This window comes from Drosophila elegans, unplaced genomic scaffold (assembly GCF_018152505.1).
Source record: "Drosophila elegans isolate 14027-0461.03 unplaced genomic scaffold, ASM1815250v1 contig_814, whole genome shotgun sequence".
NCBI classification, from domain to species: Eukaryota; Metazoa; Arthropoda; class Insecta; order Diptera; family Drosophilidae; genus Drosophila; species Drosophila elegans.
Genome location: NW_024546167.1, coordinates 5,282,178 through 5,297,342, shown reverse-complemented (window position 1 = coordinate 5,297,342; position 15,165 = coordinate 5,282,178). Strand labels below are relative to the sequence as shown.

The window sequence follows — 15,165 nt, the reverse complement described above, 5'->3', positions numbered from 1 at the left end:
CACCAAAAACTCACCTAAACGGCAAACGGGAACAGTTGTGCTATCCGGCTTTCAGCCACTTGGTCACACTATACCACCATTCGTGTGCTCAGCAGGCTGATGTACAATAATATCTAAGTTTATCGAGTTCTAACTGAAAATAGGCCAAACAACGTTCCTTATAAGCCAAATTCACATCAGTGTTAAGTTTCTAAAAAGTGTAAGTTTTGTTTGCGGGATGCCCTGGGCCAGCTGCACGGCGGTGGGGGTTGCGAAAAATCAATTGGGGTTGGGGGTTAGGCGGCGGAGAAACGTGCCCCCCGCCCGGTGTTTAGCGGGCTCAAAAGGCGCCGAACGATAAGCCAGCGGAGTATTACACAATTTGTGGCGATACCGGCATTGACCAAACTCTTTTCTTGCAGTTCACACAAGACACATACAACCAAACGCACGGAGTCCAGCACGATGGCGATGACTCTGAACATTGGCTCCGTGAAGCTGACCAAGTGGCAGCTGGCGCTCATCCTGGGAACCCCTTTGGCCATTGGACTGGGCACCTATGCGGTGAAGCGGTGGACAGCTGCCCCCAAGGAGGCGGACGGGGAGAAGAAGCGGTCGAAGGCCAAGATCGAGAAGCAGGCCATCTCCCTGGACGGCACGGCGCCGGACAAGGAACTGGAGCGCAATAAGAAGTCCGCCGAGCTGGGCGAGAAGCTGTCGCCGCTCAAAGAGGCCAACAACTACAAGACGGAGGGCAACAACTGCTATCGGAACGGAAAGTACGACGAGGCCATCAACTTCTACGACAAGGCCATCGACAAGTGCCCCAAGGAGCATCGCACCGACATGGCCATCTTCTACCAGAATCGCGCCGCCTCCTACGAGATGCTGAAGAAGTGGTCCAAGGTGAAGGAGGATTGCTCCGCCTCGCTAGAGTACAATCCGCGCTACGCCAAGGCATACTTCCGACGTGCCCGTGCCCACGAGGCCACCAAAGATATGGTGGAGTGTCTGGACGATGTCACCGCTACCTGCATCCTGGAGATGTTCCAAAACAATCAGACCATCATGTTCGCGGATCGAGTCCTCAAGGAGACAGGCCGTGTGGACGCCGAGAAGGGTATGCGCGATAGGGTGCCCGTTGTGCCGTCCGCCTGCTTTGTGAACACCTACATGCGCTCCTTCATCGCGGATCCGCTTCAGTCCTTGCAACTACCGCCCGCCACGGAGTCGGAGGCCCCGGCAAAGGGCTTCGTGCGGGCCCATCGCGCTTTCCTCGCGGAACAGTACGAGGACATCATTCCCGCCTGCACCGAAGAGATTGAGTCCTCCGAAGCCGAAGCGCAGTACAAAGTTGAGGCTCTGCTCATGCGAGGCACCTTCCACCTCCTGTGCGGCTCTTACTTGGAGAGTCAGCAGGACTTTGATGCCATCTTAGGAAATGGTAAGATACTTATAAATTGCCCCTTTTCATTTAGTTTTTTGGGTATAATCTTTTTTGTCAACTGTTTATATCTTAAAGAAAAGAATTAACATAGACAGATAATCTTGACTTGTCTTTTGTATTTGACTATTGTTTATTAAATTAACTTTTTAACTTGAACTTCTCTCAAAATTTATAAAACACTACCGACCATTATTGTTGGAAATTTGATTTATTAAAACTCATCTAGTTTACTAATTTAAAAAATATTTAGAACGAAAATTAACTTCTGCAAGCCGATGATTTAATATTCTTGCTGTCAAAAGATAGATTTGACGCTATGTTAAACCATTATTTAAAGCAAAAAAGCTTTATAAACACATAGTTTCATGAAACAACAACAAAATCAAGTAAGATTATTAAGATTCGATAATTTATTCTGTAAATACTTCCTATTTAAATTTAAACTCTTAAATATATGATGTAATTAGTTAGAAATGTTTCATAAAAGAAAGCGATGATATTAAATGTCTTCTTTTTTCTTACAGCTGATGCTGATCCCAATCTGCGTGCTTATGCGTATATTAAGCGAGCCGCCCTCTTCATCCAGCTGGACGAGCGCGAAAAGGGAATGGCGGACTTTAATGAGGCGGAAAAGTTGAACCCCGAAAACCCGGATGTGTACCATCAGCGCGCCCAAATCCTGCTGCTGCTGGAACAGATCGATGAGGCTTTGGCCGAGTTCGACAAGGCGGTGCGCCTTGCGCCCAACCACGCCATCGCCTTCGTCCAGAAGTGCTATGCCGAGTACCGTCTGGCGCTCGTTAACGGCGACCAGCGGCGCCTGGAGAGCGTGATGCAAAACTTCGAGAAGGCCATCGAGCGGTTCCCGAACTGCGTCGAGTGTTACAGTTTGATGGCTCAGGTTCAGGCCGATCAGCAGCAGTTTCCCCAGGCGCAGCAATACTACGAGAAGGCCATGAAGTTGGCGCCCAAGAATCCGGCACTTATCGTTCACCAGGCCATCATGGTGCTGCAGTGGCGCGGAGACATTGAGTCGGCCGTTCAGCTGCTCAACAAGGCCATCGAAGTGGACCCCAAGTGCGAGCTGGCCTACGAGACCCTGGGAACCGTGGAGGTGCAGCGGGCGCAGCTCAAACGGGCCGTTGAACTGTTCGAGAAGGCGCTGCTCTATGCCAAAAGCCAGGCGGAGCTCGTGCACGTCTACTCGCTGCGCAATGCGGCGGTGGCCCAGATCAACGTTACCAAGAAGCTGGGCATCGACATGAACTCCGTTTCGGCCATGGCGCAGTCGGGTTTAATGCCACAGGGCGTAGTGTAGAGTTTGTTTTGAGAGATAGCGGAGCATTTAGCTAGACCACCACCAGCAGACCCCTACTCTAATTAAGTTAATATCGACCATACCTGTTATTTATATATATATATATATATACATATATATATATATATAAAGCTTGTTTACGTTTATGCTCCTAGCTATAGCATAGAAATTGTCATGTATTATGATGCTACATATGTAATCTAGAATCTGTTGCCTAAGGAACCCAGTAAGACAAAACCAGTAGCTTATGTTTTTTTAGCGTAAGATTAAACCAATAACAAGCGATTGTCCTTATTGTGGCTCTGGTTACTCCGGGTTCTCCGGCTCCTCCGGTTGGTTAAAGGCCTGCACATCGCCGGAAATGTAGCTGGCACCGATAACAACCAGGGCGGTCCTCACGCCGCTAACCAGCGCGTAATCCGTCTCCAGTTGCTCCAGATAGGGCATTAAAAGGGCCGGCAGGGCGCCCAATCCGCTGGAGATGCCCATCAGAGTCCCGGCATAGTTGGGGCTCATGTCCAGCGGCAGCAGCTTGATGCCACCATAGTAGGCGCCCATGGCCAGAACGCTCCAGATCCGGGCTCCGTCCTCCTTGCTCTGCAGCATGTACATGGATCCGCAGATGAAGACCAGCCAGGACATGAGGCGGCGGCACTGGGTGCGAGTGAGGATCTGCTGGGCGATTAGGTGATCGCTAAGGCTGCCCGAGCTTAGCGAGGCCAACCAATTGCCAATGTGCGGGGCGATCAGTGCAAATGTGGCGGGCAGATCTTCCCACAGACTGCTGCCCCGCGAACTCACTTCCTTCAGCAGAACCTGCAGCTCCTGGGGCAATTTCTGCTGGAATTCCTGCTGCATGGAGGCGGAGATAAGTGCCCAGAGCGGAGTACTGGTCAGCATACTCCTCCATGGAGCTGCGGTGGCTGCTGGGACCTCTGTTGCGTCTAATTCTCTGTTGGATTCCTCTTCCTCAGCTTCTCCCTGTCGTCGTTCCCTAACTTCTCTGTTGGAGATCAACAGCAGGGAGGCACTTGTGTTGCATCTAATGTACTCTCGCTCTTCGTTTTGGATAAATGGACAGAGGTCCGGCGTACTATAGCAAACAAGGGTCTAAAATGAAAAAAGGCATAACATTAAATACATTTTTAAATTATATTTTTAATATATTGTATATATATTCTCCTTTATTTTGGACCCTTAGTCCATTTAAGTCACACACTACACTTTTGTTACACCCGTAAGTAGTTAAACTCAATATATGTATCTATAAAATTAAAATATTTAAAAAAGTTTTGTAATAAATAATGGAGAGGATAGGATTTGGCAAGTCTATTTATCAGAAACTTTTTTTTAACTGTATATCTCGGAATATGATTTAAAATAACGAAGCTATCATTCTTTTGGGTTTCAAGAAGGGAAATGTTATATATATAGCATTTATTAGTGATACTTTCGAAAATTTTTTTAAAATTCGTTTTCCATTTGAATTAGTTTTTAACTCACTAGAGAAAAGTTTTTGATAGTATTATTATCTAAATGATAAGTGAATCCATTTAATGATAAGTGAAAACAAACATTTGTGGCTTCTGAATAAATGTAAATCATTCGAAAGTAAAAAAGGCCTGATAAACTCACAAATCCGAGGAACCAAACCACTGCGCCTCCGCCAACCAAGTAGAAGACCATTGGCCAGTCCTGATCCTCAATCAGTAGTCCGCTGACCAGCTGGACCATCGTAATCCCGATTTCGCCGCCACTGAGGACGCAGCTGGCCAGCATTCCGCGTTCCTGTTCGGGAACCCACTGGGCCAGAAGGGCACACACAGCCGGAAAGCAGGGACCCTCGCAGAGGCCGACTAGGAGGCGGACGCCTATTAGGGCATACGGACCGCCCCGACGAACTGCAGCGGGAGTTAGAAGCGTCAGCACCGCCGACGTGAGGATGGCAACTCCCAGGACCCACTTGCCACCGTATTGCTCCGCCAGACGACCACCCGGGACATGGGTGAGCACGTAGCCGACATAAAAGGCCATCACCACCAGGGATTGGGTTTGACGAGACCACAGTTCGGAGCAGCTGATCCCGTCAGGTGGATTTAGCTGTACAGGAGGATTTACTATGACAGTTTTCCGGCTCTTTAAAGGCCTCTTTTGGATTCCTTTCTTGGGCTCCTGAACCGACTGCTCCTTGCCTGCTTTTAGTCTGCCCCTCAAATGATTGTCCGACCGATTGAGTGTCATGGCCAGTTCCAAACGCCAATTGGGCAGGGCCTTGGGATTGAGCACTTGTGGCACTCTAGAACTCTGGTCCACCTTGTCGCCTCCACATTCCAGAACGATCTGGTTCAGCGAAAAGTCCAGACACAACCGCATGGTGTAGGCATTGATGATGGCCAGGAAGGTAAAGCAGCATAGCACCAGGCGCTGTCTCACTTCCAGATCTGTGGGAACGGATTGAATACCACCTGGTTGTAATGGATGCCTTGGAAATCCCTGGCCAATGCTCACATATAAACATATAGCTCAGCTTCTGCTGAACGGCTGGCAGCATTTTACTGACTTATTTAATAGGAACTTCCGTTAACAAAACCCGCCTTCTAAGTTGTATTGCGATAATGACATTTTTGAGATCTTCTGGATTGAGTTTCTATTTTTTATAAATGCTATACGCCTCTGGAACAGCCTACCACTCAACTTAAAAACTATTAGGTGCGCAACTCAGTTTAAATGTAACATTAAGGAATATTTAAAATAAAACGAAATAAATTTAAAATCAAAAGTATCAAAAACAAAATTATTAAATTAAACAGAAAAAAAAATAGTTATATTAGAAAGATTAATGCAAATTATTGATATTAACAATAAATAATGAATATATATAATATAATATAAATTTTGTAAGATTATTTAACTATTTTTAACCCATTTATATATAAAAGTCAAAAGCTGAAAAGATACAAAGGTCGAAGTATAGACATTTTGAACGAAAATGTATTATTTTTTTATAAAAATTTGACATTTTTTTTTACCTTTAAAGCAACACATTTTGTTTTACCAAACAACTCAAGTAAAAATTTTAATATCTCTCTCTGTCTCTCTCTTTAAGAGCCTAAAAGTATGCTAAGAAAATAAAAGTTATACAAATTGTAAAGACGATCGGTAAAAGTAAACTTACCAATAAAGTTATCCCATTTATGCAAAAATCAAAATAAGTTTCCATAGGGCTTTAAAATTGTACGAAAAGTTTATCCGTTTCAGCATTAAAAAACAACAAGTTATTTATATTTTAATTTGCTTTATACACTTTATTTGACTAACGTCATAAAAACAATAATGTCTTAATGGAACAGTTAAAAACACGTTTCACTTTACACATTGATCAACAATCTAAAATGTACAAATTATTTCATCATTTGATTAACAAAACGGCAATACGAGCTCTGTGTACACTAAATCCTAAACGTGAAATCGCTTTTCATTTAAATACTAAATAATAATTAAGAGAGTACGTGGCGTGCGCGGCTAAGGCAACTTTATGGCCATCCCAACCAGGACAGGAATACACATAGAAGTACACGGCCCACGTTCGGGAGTGTAAGTAAATTCGCTTAAATTAGTTGGTTGTCGCCTCTGCCAGGGATCGGCCAGATCGGGATCGGGATCGGGATCGGGATCGGGAATACTATAAAACTAGCAATCTGAACAGCAGCCACGGCGTATACAGTACAGTGACAATGGCCTTGGGATCGCCCGTTCCCGGTTCACGAATCCACATAGGCAGCATTTTAACTAGATTACAATGTATATATATGGCACTTTCGTTGGCGATCCGCCCTAAGAGCTGTGCGCCATACCCCTCGACTTTCCGGCACCGTACTTGCGCTCCTGCGCCTCAAAGTCCACGGTGCGCGGCTGGATGGGTGGGTTGTTGAACGGCTGCACCTCTCCGGATGCCCAGACGCAGTAGATGACGGCCGTGATGCAGAGCACACCGAAAGCCACCCAGAACACAAGACGCCACTCCAGCAGCGAGGCCTAGAAGTGATGAAAATGGGTAAGTTACAAAACAGAAATACAATTTGTAAAATGTATATATATTCTTTAACTATCCTAACCGCGACACATTGTAGTTTAGATGCTAAAAATTTACATCACCCCTATCAGGATTTTAATAAAAGAAAGGAAAAGCAAACGGAATTCAGCTTCAAGCAGCCAAACTCACCAATGGTGAATAAGAAACTTTTAAGGTTATTTAAATTCACATTGAAACAAAAAAATGTATTTTAAAAGTCTTGTCTAGAAGGATATTAAAATAAATTAATATTTAACTTAATAAGTTTTATAGAAGTTATTTAAGTAAGTTGCCTTAAAATACATATTTTAAATGTATTATCTAGAAATGAATAAAAAGAGTAAAGTGACTTAATCTATGAGCTTTAAGTTGCAGTTAAAAAGTTAAAGCAGTTCCAGTTGTTAGTTTATGGATCACTTAATTTTAATAGAGTGTGAATAAGGTGATCTAAGTTGAGTCATTTTAACTCCCCCTTTTATTAAAAACCAAATTACCATGACGGTTGTTGAACAGTACACAGTTGAAAATAACTTATTACTCAAACCAAAATTCCACTTTGAAAACGTGAAACAACATTTGTTTATATAAAAGCTGATTGCGAAGAACATAATTGGTCCCTGTCATATATATGATGACTCAAACCGACAGATATAGCAACACAGTACAAAAGTCAAGTGAAAATTTATCTTATGGAGAAGCGTAGGGTTCAAAATACATAGTTACAAAGATATTTCTTTGTTAATTTATAAAATTTGAATTATAATATCCAGCTGAGTGTACTTACATTTGGTGTCATCACGCCCACCAGATAGGGAGTTATCACTCCAGTGATGGCTCCAATTCCGTTGGTGATGGCCATCAAGGTGCCAGCATAGTTGGGACTCATGTCCAGAGGACTGAGTTTCATGCCAGCGTAGTACGCGCCCATCAATCCCATGCAGATGGTGAAGAGCACCACGACGAGGACTCGATCGCAGCCGGCGTACGAGGCGCCCACCATAAAGATGGCCGGACCGAAGGCGGCCAGGCCCGTCATAAACTTTCGGGTGTTGGTCGTGCTCATCACTCCCTTGCGGATCAAGAAGTCGGCCACGAAGCCACTGCCCACCGACACGATCCACATCATGATGTAGGGCAGCGAGGAGTACAGGCCGTTGGCCTTGATCGAGAACTGAAGCACGTCGGCCATGTACTTGGGCAGATCAGTCACCATGATGTAGAAGCCCCAATCGTGACCAATCTGGGCGGCCACCAGGGCAAACATGGGCAGGTTCGTGAGAATGGCCGTCCACGGTGTGGGGGGCAGGTTCTCGTTGCGACTAATGGTGCCGATCTCATTGGTCAGGTATTCGCGCTCGCTGGGCTTGATGAAGGGATGCGAAACGGGATCGCTGTAGCAGAGGAAGACCTACAAAAGAGGATACATTGCATTTAATAATATTCATGCCATTGAAAGTGTGAAACTATACTCACAAAGATGGCAAACCAGATACAACCCAGACCGCCAAAGAAGTAGAACACAAACTCCCAGCCGTAGGCGTCGATAAACACTCCCGACAACAGGTTGCCCATGATGGTGCCCACTTGACCACCACCCAGCACCAGAGCACCAAGCTTTCCACGTTCGTTGGCCGGCACCCAGGCAGCCAGCAGGACACTCAGAGCGGGAAAAGTGGTTCCCTCGCCCAGACCCATCAGAACACGGGTCACGATCAGCCAGTCGGAGCCACCTTTTTCGATGGCCAGAGGCGTCAGCATGGTGAACACGGCGGTGGAGAGGATGCCAATGCCCAGGGTCCATTTACCACCGAACTTTTCGGCCAGCAGACCGCCGGGAATGTGCGTAACAATGTAACCGATGTAGAAGGAGGACAGGATCAACCCCTGAAGCTCCTCGGACCAGTCAAAGTTGCCGCCATTCTGGTAGGAATAAAAAAGTATATCAGACATGATTTATTTTTATTATAAGAAACGTATTCCAAGACAATGCTTTCGGTATTCTTCAAATATTTTCCAGTTTAATTAAATAAACAAAAATTTAAAGCAAACTATATAATTTACAAGAGTAAAAAAATAATACTCAAAATAAGATATGTTACCCTACCTTTCAATGTTTTTTTTTTTAATAATTTTAATAACATGTCAAATTAAAATTAATTCTAAAGTTTGGAAATTCGAGTTAAAATATTTACTCTAGAATTTAGACAAAAAATAGGTCGAATATCTTATTTTAAGGATTAATTTTATATTGTACTAAGAGTTTTTCTTATACAGAAGGGTGTTCTTAACTTCATCTGTACATGATCTTGCTTGATATTCTATTAATAATATTGATTGATTTTTTTACTTTGAATCAACTTCATGGATCTCCACTTACGCTTGTGCCCTCGTCCAGGTTATCGGGTTCGCAAATAGCTTCAGAGTCGTCGTCCGTGGAGTTCTTCTTGATGACCAGCACCGTAATGGCCTGCGAAAGACAGACGCGCATTGTGTAGGCATTTAGGATGGCCAGGAAGCCCATGATGGCCAGGATCACTCGCTGAGGGATCACGAAGTCTGCGGGCGAGAAGATCGAGAGCGGAATTGACGTCAGTGGGTTTCTCTTCTTTTATTAATTAACCGGCTGGGCAACATTTGTCAACCACTGCGTCAAGCATTTTTTGAGCGGAATGGATTTGCGTCTCACATATTGTTTAAGCAATTTACCTATTTAATTTGGTTAGCGTGCGAATAAATAGTTTGACGGGTGGCTCAATTGGGTACAAATCAATTTGCGCTGATAAACTTCAAATTGCGCTTGATTGCTGTGGCACTATATCAATTAGCGGAGCTGCCGGACCCGATTCTACCAATGTTTTAACATAAGCAATGGGATAATATTGAAAAAAATGAGTTCTTAGTACTGCTAAATAACACTACGATTTAACTCAAGCAAACAGTTTGCGGGGAGCAATTGTTTGCCATCAGCAGTGTAATCCAACTTTTTTCTTAAATCATTTTTTTAATGATGTGAGGATGTAATTGTAAAATCACTTAAGTGAAAAATAATCGAGACTCTGTGATGTGCAATTTCCTTATTCTATAGTTTAAAAAATATGTAGGTGGTTGATTCAGCAGATTTCAACAAAATATAATTTAAATATCTAATAAATATAAAAAACAACCGCGATGCCACCTCCATGAGTATTTTTAAGGGTGTTGTCTGATCATTAAGTTTAAAACCAGTTTTCAATTAACTGAGCTACAGATTTAAAGGTCTCAACATATGTTAGGTTTTTTCAATTTTTTGTTTATCCAATAATGGAAAATTTGTTAAATTTAAATTTCTTTATATGAACTGGATAGTTCTAAAGTTCAAATACATAAATACATTTGAAATGTAAATAAAAAAATGTGTATGTTTTGTTCTTCAGTTTTCCAAAAAGTGATCTTAAAACTCTTTGATATTGAATGAACTCTTAACTTATAATAAATCAGCATAATACCTAACAAAATCAAACCAATAATCTTAATCAAATCAACGAATATTGTTGAGCACCATAAATAACGATTTTTCACATATTTTGATTAAATATTTTGATTAAATAAACATTTCATAAACCATTTGCTGATATATGGTGGTTCTCAATCGTTTGAACCCAAAACTGTGGAAATTTATTTGCTTTCATTGATGGACTTCAATTATAAATTATTTTATTGCTTATGTAGTTAAGTGAATGGCATTTAAAGAATTCAACAAATTATAGCCCCGCTTTGGTGCCCACTTCCTGTCTCGTGAGGTTTATGGCTCGTGTTTAAGTTTAGTGTGAGCACTCTGGCCGAAAGATTAGGGTCTATATTAACGGCGCTATGCAATTGTGATCACAAGTCCCTCTATCAATCACCAGGCACCGAATGGCGGGCGTAGTTTATATGACGCCATACCACAATCAAATTGTTAAGCGGAATTACGCCCAGATAACGCCAAGTGTGGCAGATCTGCGATAAATAACTGGAGTGCAGGTCGCGCAATCTCAAGTATTTCAAATTGGCAACCAAGACCAATGATCATAAACCAATGGCGGGTGGCAGGGCCATTTAAGTTATGTGTAGTACAACTTTATAGGGCTAAAAAAGAAACGACTTCCATATAAGTTGAAGGTTGAAATGATCAAGTTCTCAGACACGCTAGGTTAACATTGACCCATTTCATCCAAAAAAGATCTAACGAGAACGGCACGCAAAAGCGTTTTGCTAACAATACGGATCTCTGCATTCGAAATGAGCAAACAGCGCGGCTTCTTGGGTAAACACAGAATCAGAATCCAATTCATGATAATATTATTAGATCACCCACAGCCACCGACTGCTGTTGTTATTGACATTTAGCCACGACTCCGCCTACGTCAGATCCATCCAGCCAAGCACCACCCGCTCCTATAAAAGCCAAACAAACATGTTTGTCTTCTTAATGGATCGCGAAACTCCCTTAGTTTATGAGGGACAGGGACTGTTTCGCAAAAATTCCATCGACGTCACTCACTGACAAGTTTATTTTCCCTATAAATTAACATTAATAAATCTTTTGCTGCTGGCAAATTGCAGTAAACCAGTGACCGGAGATGGTAAAATTAACAGTATGTCAATATTTGACAGGTTACTTAACAAATTTCGACAAGAAAATTTATTCGCGCTCGCTCCACGAGTGTCAAATAGAAAACAATTCGCCTAATATGATTACCATGTGATAAGTTGATAAGGCCATAACTCGCCCGGGGCTGCATATATGTAAATGGGTGCTAATCATATCGCCGCCCGCCAAGTATGGTAATATTTCACCCCACCAATCACGCTTAGTGGCGTTAATATATGACCGCTCTCGAGTTAGGTCCCATCACACACGATAAGCCGTTTAAGATTTAATCAGAATTTAGTAACGCACTTATCGCGTAAATATGTAGAAATTGAAAGCCAAGTGGGAACCTTTCTGGGGGGAAGGGGAAACTCACTTTGCAATAAGATTTAATCAGTATCACCTATTTGTCATTTTAATTTCTAAGAAATATGACAATTGCTTTGTACTGAATTTTATTGAATATTATATGGCTACCACGACCTCGAGTTTAAATTGTCTATACTAATAAAGCCTTAGAGAAACTTTCTAATTATCTTGATTTAACAATTTAACTATTTTGTGGGAATTTTGTAAAATAATATAAGTCAAACAAATTAAAGTAGGTTCGATCTATGTATTTGTTATATGAAAAAAAAAACTTTCAAGTGCTGTATTATTTGTTGTTTTATAAAATAATCTATTGAAATATCTTTAAAACAATATGTCTTCATTCCTTACATATACATTCTAAGCTTAATATAATATTTTATTATGGGTTGTTTAATGAAGATCTTGTAGTGTACGTAATAAAAATTTGTAAAATTTATTTATATTAAGAAAGATATTAAAGAAAGTCGATTGCAGTGCCACTGTCCAGTCATAGTCATTCATATCCGTTGCAGTAATGAGAAAATGAAAACAATTTCTTCTGTCTCTCTATAGTCTGTTGACATTTCTGGGTCTGTGGCTCTTTGTCCGGCAATCGGCAGTGTCCGAGTGATAGCACGGCACGAATAAACACCATTTCTTTTGCTTGCATTTCCGCGGTCTTGCGAAAATTATGTCAATGGGTGGGGTGGGGTGGGGGGGGGGCAATGCAGAGGGTCGGATCGGATCGGCTCGGCCGTAAAGTGCGATTGCTGCATACGAATGCCAGATAGGCCTATGCGAGGCCCTTTCCATATGATAATGAGACTTTGAGCAACTCGGAGGGGCAATAGAACAAGGCGATTAGTCGAGGGTTAAGCGGTGCCCACTGGGGATCGTCATAGCTCAAAACTAATGCGTAATGCTGACTGCCAAACGATTGATTTATGGCCAACTTGTAAAGTTTCAGCTCATTAGGCGGGCCAAAAAATTAGTTCAAAATAATTACCCTTTAATTTACATAACTGTTTTCCGTTCATTAGACCAGGTAGTTGAGTAAGCGCTTACAACTTTTTGTTAACTTGCACAGAATAAAAAGTATACATAAGTTTAATATTTAAATTTCAGGATGAACTACTAGTTGTTGAAAAAGCTTACAACTTTTTGTTAACTTGTACAGAATAAAAAAGCAAACATTAGTTTAGTAATTAATTTTTCAGTATGATCAGTTAAAATTAGATTTTAAATGCTTACGTGATATTTCAAAATATATTTTCGTGAAGCTCTTACAGAACAAATGGGTTGCCCAATCGGACGAAAAAAGCCAGCGGTCGGAAATCTTTATTGCATTGACCTTGCCCAAAAAAGAAGAGAGCGAGATGGGGCGAGGAAATGGGCAGTGCCATAAACGGTTCTACAAGTCCATAATAACTGTTAACGTTTTAATGATCGTAATCGAGGAGTTGAGTTCGAGAACCGAAAAACAATAATACCCTCAGTTGCTAGCTTCTAACTGCTATGTTATAGCTTCTAGCTTCTGGCCCAACCCACCGATTCCATATGCAAATCGTATGCAAAATATTTACCAATTATGCGTGCCGGGAATATTAAGAGCAGCCACCAAACAAACAAAACCCAAACAAACGTGAAATGCGAGACACGAAACACAAAAAATCGGAAGTGGCAAAAGCGTTTTGTCATTGTTTTCATTTATGCATTATACAGCATACACATGCGCGTATACATTTAGGATTTTACATATATTGCTGTCGGTCAATGTCGGTTAACCACTGAAATATTTGCGTAACCGCCTCAAGAATGCCCCTTCAATCGGATCGCAGTTCATTGATCCGCACATTCTGGATTCCGATTCCGCACTTCCTTATACGATAACACCCGAGAGGATTCATTTTTTGGCTGTTATTTTTGGCCATTGGCCAACACTTACACCTCGATAGGCTTATGCCCCATTGTGGTTGTTGTGTCATCTCGGGACTGTTGGTCTGCTGCTGCGTTAACAAGCTGGCCAGTTCCTTCGCCACGGTTACGAGTTAAAGGACAACACCGCCGGATCCTTAAATCTTATAATAGCGCGCGCGCACTTAACTCTTCGTTTTTTTTTTTTGCCGATTTCGCCGCGATTTCTATATCGGTTTCTATATTCCTTGCACTTGGCGCAAGCGCAATTACGAAAACGGAGATGGAGCGAGATGGGGATATATGACACTTTCGGTTCGGCTGTCGCTTTTTTTTCGCTCTCCTGTCAAAAACAACTGTAAAGCAAGAGCAAGTGATGCCAATACACTCTCTGGGTTCTAATTCTCTGATCCGCGCACGCCGCCTGCCAAATTACAAATGAGAAATTATTCCCGCCGACTTTAGTTTATATGAGAGCAGATAAGCGCCGCTCCGCTGCTGCTGCGCTGCCAGCGCCTCTGCTGCCGCCGGAGTTTTTTTTTATTAGCCACCGGCCAACGATCGTGTATCGCTATATTGACAAGGAGTTGACTCGTTATACTTGTTGTACATACTGCCACAATTGAACACTGAGAAAAAATAGTTATTACAATAATTTTATGTTACAAATTTTAAAAAAGCTTTTATCTGGAAACAAGAATAACGTTAAACGTTAAATTAGATATATTTAATCCTACATTTAAATAGCAATGTAACTAAAAACTGCAAATTTATTCGTAATAATTTTTGACTCACATTCTTGATGAATATTCTTCTTCTTGAATATTGCTCAATTGGGCACTTAATAACGTTTAATAAAGTTAAATTTTTTATAAAAAGTTTGCTTCTTTAAATTAAGTTTACATCCTATCCCAAACTTTATTCCAAAAGGGCCCGCCACCTAAAAAATAATTTAATTTACAGAAAAAATTAAGTTGGGGAAATCGATTTTATTTCAGTATTATGAACATCAATTTTTAAATATTCATTTTTGTATTAAATCAAAAGGATTTCCTTTAGAAACAAACATGGCCCAGAACATTTTATTTACGAATTCATTGTTATAACAACACCAATTATATTATGAAATCCCAAACGAAGATGATTAAATTAAATTTTGAACTGTGTATAAACTGTTTTTTCTCTGTGCATGTACGGATGAATGTTTGAAGCACTGGCACATCATAAAAACTCTCGCTATCTTGACCGATCCGATTCGATCGACCATCGGGCCTCCGCATGCGTAGAGCATTCCAACAAATGCAACCTCTACTGAAACTTTCAGCTGCGTCGCCAAGGAACTTTGGATTATTTGGCCATTTGAAGCTCGATTTCGATTTCAGTTGGTATCAACGAACAACCAACAATCGATTCCGCGCTGAATACTTAACGGTTTTCCGCCGTCGCAGTCGCAGTCTCAGTCACACTTGCTC

General features: G+C 41.8%; 3 protein-coding genes across 3 annotated transcripts; 1 reads left to right on the top strand and 2 right to left on the bottom strand.

Annotated features, from left to right (window-relative positions):
* The first annotated feature begins 54 nt into the window (after positions 1-54).
* LOC108138287 (mitochondrial import receptor subunit TOM70) lies at positions 55-3,029 on the top strand. The gene is made up of 3 exons (XM_017260444.2): positions 55-199; positions 402-1,423; positions 1,951-3,029. Exons 2-3 carry the CDS (start codon positions 445-447, stop codon positions 2,742-2,744), a joined length of 1,773 nt encoding a protein of 590 aa, XP_017115933.1. The 5' UTR covers positions 55-199; positions 402-444; the 3' UTR covers positions 2,745-3,029.
* Positions 2,993-5,340, bottom strand: LOC108138290 (putative inorganic phosphate cotransporter). The gene is made up of 3 exons (XM_017260445.2): positions 5,253-5,340; positions 4,380-5,185; positions 2,993-3,854 (listed from the first exon to the last, which is right to left on the bottom strand). Exons 1-3 carry the CDS (start codon positions 5,293-5,295, stop codon positions 3,051-3,053), a joined length of 1,653 nt encoding a protein of 550 aa, XP_017115934.1. The 5' UTR covers positions 5,296-5,340; the 3' UTR covers positions 2,993-3,050.
* Positions 5,341-6,022: 682 nt separating this feature from the next.
* LOC108138254 (putative inorganic phosphate cotransporter) lies at positions 6,023-14,126 on the bottom strand. Its single transcript, XM_017260396.2, has 5 exons — positions 13,725-14,126; positions 9,194-9,372; positions 8,290-8,736; positions 7,601-8,224; positions 6,023-6,779 (listed from the first exon to the last, which is right to left on the bottom strand). The coding sequence occupies exons 1-5, from the start codon at positions 13,762-13,764 to the stop codon at positions 6,579-6,581; spliced, it is 1,491 nt and encodes a 496-aa protein (XP_017115885.1). The 5' UTR covers positions 13,765-14,126; the 3' UTR covers positions 6,023-6,578.
* Between the last annotated feature and the right edge of the window lie 1,039 nt (positions 14,127-15,165).

Excerpts from the sequence above, each read along its gene's own strand:
- LOC108138287 (XM_017260444.2), top strand. The coding sequence starts at position 445 with ATGGCGATGACTCTGAACATTGGCTCCGTGAAGCTGACCAAGTGGCAG. Across the intron at positions 1,424-1,950 it reads TGATGCCATCTTAGGAAATG|CTGATGCTGATCCCAATCTG; the intron begins GTAAGATACTTA and ends TTTTTCTTACAG.
- LOC108138290 (XM_017260445.2), bottom strand. The coding sequence starts at position 5,295 with ATGCTGCCAGCCGTTCAGCAGAAGCTGAGCTATATGTTTATAT. Across the intron at positions 5,186-5,252 it reads GCTGAGCTATATGTTTATAT|ATCTGGAAGTGAGACAGCGC; the intron begins GTGAGCATTGGC and ends CCGTTCCCACAG. Across the intron at positions 3,855-4,379 it reads TGGTTTGGTTCCTCGGATTT|ACCCTTGTTTGCTATAGTAC; the intron begins GTGAGTTTATCA and ends TTTTCATTTTAG.
- LOC108138254 (XM_017260396.2), bottom strand. The coding sequence starts at position 13,764 with ATGACACAACAACCACAATGGGGCATAAGCCTATCGAGGT. Across the intron at positions 9,373-13,724 it reads GGGCATAAGCCTATCGAGGT|ACTTCGTGATCCCTCAGCGA; the intron begins GTAAGTGTTGGC and ends TCTCGCCCGCAG. Across the intron at positions 8,737-9,193 it reads ACCTGGACGAGGGCACAAGC|AATGGCGGCAACTTTGACTG; the intron begins GTAAGTGGAGAT and ends TATTCCTACCAG.